Raw genomic sequence first — 7,107 nt, 5'->3', positions numbered from 1 at the left:
AGACATAATATGAAAAGAGTAAGGATTATGAGAGAAAGCAACATTGGCGGAACACGTGGTTTTCAACCCAATTTCTGCTACAACCATAAAATAACATGATAGGAAAGTAAATCTTTTGGGCCTCAACCAGTAACCCAATACGCAGAGGCCCGTTAAGGTTTACACCCCAGGCCCAAGTGATGATTTTGAAATAAGTTTTTTTCTATAAATAAACGTTATTGGTTGACTATCTAATTGAAAATTATTATCCAAGAAGTTCGAACTGCTACTTTATTGAAAAAATGTGTATGAATAGCCTGATTATGTAACACTTTGAGCTAATTTCTTTTTATCTACATTTGTTTTGGGAAAGCTGTTGCATGATTGGGATTGTGTGTGTATTGGACTTCAAATACTTTTTGTGTGCTAAACCTAATAAATCTGCTCCATGTTTTTTCTCTGATTCATGATCTAGCTGCAGAGTGCCTCAAGTGACAACTTCTTTGCAGTTCCCGGACATGGGTCTCCCCCAAAAACTTCAGCAGCTACAGTCACAGAGCAAGATTGCTTGCCAATGCAGTTCTACAAATAAGAACAATAATACATAATACAAAGTAGCAGAAGAAAAAGGTAACACTGATAATAACAAAAAGAAGCATGAGCATAGCATGCTGGAGCTAAACAGCATCATAATCATTCAGAACCAAATGGTTCATAAACAAAAAGAGTGCCAACTGATACAAAATTTACTAGTACTAATGACTATGGCAGAAAACTCAGAAGAGGACTGGGTGAAATTGTGTGACTGAAACAAAATCTAAATTGTAAAGGGTGAAGCTGATTGGGGTACCTTTTCAGGAGCATCATATGATCTATGAGCATGACATCTTCCCTCTCTATAGTTTCCACAACTTCCCTGTGGCAATCCATAACTAGCAAACTTAATCTTGGATATCTTTTGCCCAGGTGGACACCATAAGTGAGCCTTGGGTCTATTAATTTTCCCACTGTCAAGCATCTGCCTGTTTTTAAGAGTTGGTTGCCCTTCATATATATCTGAACAAACACTTGCTGTTGTTCTTTTCACCAAGGAAATTCCACTGGGGTCTCCTCCCCATTCTTCAAACACAACCAGATAGTTCCCACTTGGGTTCAGCCACGACCGAGGAACATGGTACCTGTCCAATGTAAACAATAGGTTGTCAATGTCATGAATCATGATGATGTTCAACTTACTCACACCATTCACTGAGCAGAAATAACTTGTATCAGCTCTTACCATCTCTGGGAGGGCTCTCCACAGTTTGTCTGGCACTTTTTCTCAGTGTAAGTTCCAGTGTAGGAACATTCCCCACAACCACCGCGTGCTATATATCCAGGCCAATGCCGTCCAATGCTTCTACCATTTATCCATACTTGGCCCTTTCCCATGCTAATCATGTCCAGAGCCAATGGATCATTGCCTTCTGGTGTGCTAAAAGTTGTCTATTCACACATCACAGCATAAATGTGTTAGAAGAAATATAAACTCTTACGTGAACAAATACCACACTTGTTGAAATTCAATCTTACCTTGTACCATGTCAAAGGCTGTTTTTTAGCCAATAATGATCCTTCTACCCATTCAACTGAACTACTCCCACTTACAGTGTTAAGGTTTAAGGCTTCTCCCTTGAGACCAATCTGCCAACAAAATGCAGATGAGTAGTGTCTTATTTCTGTGGTGACACACACATATCACTATGATTGAAACTGTGCAAAACAATGGTAGATGACAAACCTTGTAAGACCATTTCTGTTTAGACAAGTCTCTAGTCCCCTCATTTAGACCATTAAGTGTGACTGGGCCTAACACCCCAGCATTCCATGTCTCAAAGTGAGTCCCAACATTCTGGCATTAATGGAACATTGGCATAAGATAGGAAGAGGAAAAGAATCTTCAAATAATTTATATTTGTAGAAATCGTAAAAAATATTAGAGAGGAAGAGAACTAACTGGGAGACCAACGGCAATACTTAGTAAAGATATCTTATTATTGCCAACCCTCAGCTTAACACCGTCACTAAATGTCAATTTAGGGAACTCCAATCCCCCATACACAGTACCTGCATTTATTGAGAAAATGGATAAGTATAAGCGATAACCAAAAAAAAAAATGGATTGGAAATATATCATTACCTGAAAGTTGACCATTGATGAAAACATGTAAAGCATGGCCAGCTGACATCACGGTAAGAACAGGAGATTGTCCTCTCTTTATAAAACCTTCATTTGCATCAATGTTGACACTGGACAAGGGACAATAATTTCCATTATTAGATGGAGCGAGGATACGAATAGTAAGTTTCAAGAAGTTGAACATTTCCATTATTAGTTTTATAGAAGTCAAATACATGATGAGTTGACAGATACTTACTCTGTCATATACCACAAATAATCTGTAGAATCTCGGGTGATATTAATCTGCTCCCAAAGTGCATATGCTGTTAAGGGATCATCTTCACTTGAAGATGCTGGTTCTTCATTGTATGACTGCCAATCAAATGCAGTGTTCACAACAGTCATCTTCTGCAGAGAGCTTTGAGCACCAACCTGTTTACATACACAGCATTGATAGCATGAATATGAATACTTGGAAAAAAAGAACCCAATATGAATACAGAGATTTTCTGCTTAAAATCTGTCAATGTTTTTGTCCAGAACAACAGAAAAAGTACTCAATATTACAATTCGTATGAGAAATATGTTAGTGACAGAAAAGTTCTGCACAATTTCTAGCTACACTCCTCGATAAAATAAAATAAGCTTGACAAACAGCATTGTCTTACTCTTGCAGTGTTGAAAACTTCAGTTTTGCAATCAGGAAGGATGCTGACAGACCAAGGTGGGAGGTCATATTTTCCATTTCCAAATGTAATTGTTGAGGAAGATTTGGTGTCATAGTTTGCAAGGAATGCAGCACAAGTAGCAGAAGTCTTGAACACATGTACCTAAAATAAAATTAAAACAAACAGTAAATAAATTTTCAACAAGTCTCTTCAGTATTCTTCACAAGTCACATCACAGTAGAGTTCTTACCTCAAGGTTTTTACCAGGCCATGTCACTGTGGGATCTACAGACACTAAAGCTGGCTCACACAGCTTTATTGCTTTATGTAAATCCCTCAAATGCCCCCATTTTGGTTCATTTAAAAGTCCTGACATAGTTAAACAAGCTTCAGACTAATATGAATATGTTCAACTTGCAAAAGCATAGTGATTAATATTCACGCCAAGCATCAATATAAGCAAGTAATTAAAAATAAATAAATCTTTTTAATAGATTTAAATTTGCATGGTGTCATCATTCAAATCATGTCAATAAATTAACCTAATGTCTCTGCCTACCGTATTCATCAAGGAGACCATCGTAGTCATAGCTGGTGGCAATGAAGGGGCCACCTGTTGTCCGATCAAAGTTAGTTCCTCCATGGAACTGGATCCAAAAATGATACATTTTAGACTCAAATCAAAGTTTCCAATGAATGAATACATGGTACATAAAAAGGTGGGAAGAGTCTATTGACATTGGTCAACAAATAGATCATAAAGACAATGCTACAACCTACCATGTAGTAATTAACAAATGAACCACCATTTTGTACAAATCTAGCAACAGAGAAGGCCATGTCTTCTGCAGGTCTACGAGGTACGGGGCCACCAAACTCAGTGTACCTACAGAACACGAAACATAAAACTGAATACAGGATCCAGACCAGTTATTACTGCCATTTATTTGTCGGACATACCAGCCAGTCCAGTTCTCTGTCCACATTTTGGGTTTGTACACCTTGTTAGGAGTGAAGTTTTCACAGTAGTATCCATTGCAGGTGTTAATCTATCGACAAAGATGCAAGGGAGTTCAATCAATTTGCCAATGAAAATGACAGAAATGGGTGATGACACAAAAATGGGTAGAACATACTATAAGAAAACCTACATCAAAATATCAACAACAAAAGCAACAATCGGATGCAACAAAACAACCAAAACATTATTGTACATAAAAGAAAACACAACAACAAAGGTGGGACACACAAATTTATGGGAAGAAGATAAGAATTATTCTCCAAATGTTTCTTTTTTTATTTTTCTTAAAAGGGTTTGAGCAAAAGGGTCTTACAACAGGATCCGGAGCATCTTCTTGCTTGCACATAATCCAGGGGACACCAGTACCTAAGCCCACAGCCATTTGAGCAGCCCATTGGGCATAAGCTTTTCCAGGAGCACCAATTTCCCACTCCACTGGTCCATATTCGTTTTCTATCTGTCACATTCAATTTTTGGCCAAAGAAAATGCCATCAATAAATGGTCATTATTCTAATTAATTGGCCTTGGCCTAACTAATAAAACTTCAGTTATAAAAAACTAACATGACAAAATGCAAAGTTGAAACTTGAAAGCAATCCTAAGAATAAATATATGATTCAAACCCCAATTCCTTGCCTGTGACATAATTATTGGACCTCCCTGAGTCTGGAACAATTTATCCGCCTTCATCATGCTCACAATCTTCTCAGTAAACTTTTGCATTGCCGCCTACATCATTACCAAAATTGAACAGGATTTCATAATTAAACAAGAACAATAACAACCGAGCAAAATTGAAAATTCCAACCTTAAAAGGTTCATTGTCTGTTCTGAAAGAAATACCCGGAACATACTTGAGCCAAACAGGAAACCCCCTGAATATCGAACAGAAAGAAAAGACCTTTAAACATTGCTAGACAGTGTTGTCCTCTTTCAAAACAAATTACCTCAGAATATATAGAATTATAAGACAAGTTATCAAAATCATTACCCGAAGTTCCACTCAGCACATACGAAGGGACCAATACGGAGATGAAGATAGAGACCAGCCTGCTGCACCACCTTGATGAACTTAACCAGGTCGTATCTATCCTCGAAATAATACTGAATTTTTCAGTTACCCCAAATTTCAGATAAAAGAAAAAAGAGTGAGCTTTCTATCAACTTTTTGACAAGTGGAAATTATATATTTTAAAACTATGGAAATAACATTTGCGTTACTACCTTTCCAGGAGAAGGTTCATGTCCATTCCAAAACACATAGGTTTGAATAACATCTATGCCTCCATCTTTTGCCTTTTGAATAAGGTCTGGCCACATCTACAGCCACCAGAGACAATGAGAATGGAGAAACAAAAAGGTTTTCAGTGTAAAAAATGAAAAGTCTTTATAAGTACCTCAGGTGTGCTTCTTGGGTAGTGGATGGAGCCTGAGATCAAAATTCTTCTCTTCCCATTAACAAGAATCGCTTTGTGATCGTAAGTCACAGAGGCTGTGACTGCACAGACCCACAAAAATAGCAACAGGGCATAAAAGATCCCTCTTGGTAAATTCTCCATAAGAACCCGTGAACCCGTCAGTGTCCTTCACACATTTAAAAAACAAAAACAGAAAGTCCGAATGAGAAGAAGGGGACAAGAGAAACACGGTTCTGATGTTCCTTCACAATGTATTTTGATGCTTTTGAGGTTGAAGGGAGATGGCAAACAAAGACTTTAATATAAGAAAGGTAGTTTAGTTGTGGAGTAGTTTTGGTGGGTTTGTGCAGTTTGAGAAGGCTGCAACTCCTTTATATACATTTGAAAATCTAAGCTACAAATACACTTTGGAGTCTAGCTAGAACTGGGTCCCATTTTCTCCCTCTGGTTCACTGTTCTGCAAATGTTTTTGGAACAAATTATCCGTATCAGATATCCACGTGTAAAACAGACTTCAACATAAATAAAACCGTAATAATACATATACTAAATAATCTACAATAATATATAAAGATATATCACATATTTCGATATTTCTATTTTATTTTTAATTATTATTTATAAAATTAATTATTTTATAAATAGCTTAATTTTTAACTGATATTTTAAATTTTTTTAACCGTTCAAATTTTTTTTGTATATATTTTTTATTTAAATTTTACATTTAAAAACTATTTTAATAATTAATTATATATTTTCTATTTATCTTAATTCAAATTTATATAAAAATTAAAAAATTTTATATGAAAATTAAGAAAATGTAAACATACATACACGATAATATCTATGTGTTCATTAGTAATAATAAGAATTTTTTTAACCCATTTTTTATACTAATTAAGATAATAAATATGTATTGAAATTTATTAAAATTTATAGTCAGTCGTGATATTAAATGATATGAATCAGAAAAAATAAGATTTCAAAGAGATAGAAAGAGAGAATAGTAGAAAGTGAAGAAAAAACATGAAAAATAAAAACTCATTACATAATAAACATTTGAAGCAACAAAATATCAAAATAGATTTCTTATAATACCTTGAAAATTTTTGACATAAAAAGACAGTACATTACATTGCATAAATAAAATTACTCTAACAAAAAAACTGACTGGTTATTTATTGTTTAATTAATGACACTGTTTAATGGGGAAAAGAATAAAAAAAAACTTCGGAATCTTAAAAAAAATTAAAGAAACTTTGAGAGAAGAGTACAGAGAGACTATGAAACTTTTGAAAATAAATAACTAAGTAATTACATTTTTAATTCGTAAACTTAATATAAAACAAATTTTTAACTTTTATTTTCTTTAAAAAAAAATAATCTTTACTAAACATAAATTAAGTCAATAAATATTAGAAATTTACAATATTTTATTCCGACAGCACTCGGACAGAACAATCTAAATCGTAATTTGTTTTAGAAAAAGATATATATATATATATATATATATATATATATATATATATATATATATATATATATATATAATGGTGAATAAATCCATTCATTAAACTTTTTTAAAACACAGTTCACCAGACCACAATTTCAGACACAACACAAAAGAAGTCTCAAATAATGCGTGAAGACAACACATTTGATTGCAATTCCTTAGAATGTTGAAGAATATGAGAAAGCTGTGAGTGAGAGTGACCAGGATTTAGAATCTTGTTAAATATTTAGGGTTTGCGTTGGGGTTTGGTAAATGTATCTCAATTTCCTTTGTTGTCACTATGAGTGCACATAAAATAGAAGTGTGATAAGTGGCGTAAAAAAGGACCTACTTTGGGCTACTTTCA

At 34.4% G+C, this 7,107-nt stretch overlaps 1 protein-coding gene across 2 annotated transcripts; it reads right to left on the bottom strand.

Moving 5' to 3' along the window:
* Positions 1-244: 244 nt before the first annotated feature.
* Positions 245-5,583, bottom strand: LOC114177981 (beta-galactosidase-like). 2 transcript variants are annotated; one of them, XM_028063615.1, is made up of 19 exons: positions 5,228-5,583; positions 5,055-5,150; positions 4,822-4,934; positions 4,639-4,705; positions 4,467-4,559; positions 4,143-4,286; positions 3,769-3,857; positions 3,589-3,694; positions 3,368-3,455; positions 3,059-3,177; positions 2,809-2,970; positions 2,397-2,572; positions 2,159-2,268; positions 1,976-2,085; positions 1,760-1,870; positions 1,552-1,662; positions 1,259-1,464; positions 830-1,157; positions 245-561 (listed from the first exon to the last, which is right to left on the bottom strand). In XM_028063615.1, exons 1-19 carry the CDS (start codon positions 5,387-5,389, stop codon positions 451-453), a joined length of 2,502 nt encoding a protein of 833 aa, XP_027919416.1. In that variant the 5' UTR covers positions 5,390-5,583; the 3' UTR covers positions 245-450. The 2 variants fall into 2 exon arrangements, with proteins under 2 accessions (XP_027919416.1, XP_027919417.1); XM_028063616.1 differs by lacking the exon at positions 5,228-5,583 and having other exon boundaries at positions 4,822-4,917; positions 5,055-5,146.
* Between the last annotated feature and the right edge of the window lie 1,524 nt (positions 5,584-7,107).

This window comes from Vigna unguiculata, chromosome 3, assembly GCF_004118075.2.
Source record: "Vigna unguiculata cultivar IT97K-499-35 chromosome 3, ASM411807v1, whole genome shotgun sequence".
Taxonomy (NCBI): domain Eukaryota; kingdom Viridiplantae; phylum Streptophyta; class Magnoliopsida; order Fabales; family Fabaceae; genus Vigna; species Vigna unguiculata.
Note: the sequence above shows the minus strand (reverse complement) of the source record. Positions and strands in the feature narration are given on the sequence as shown.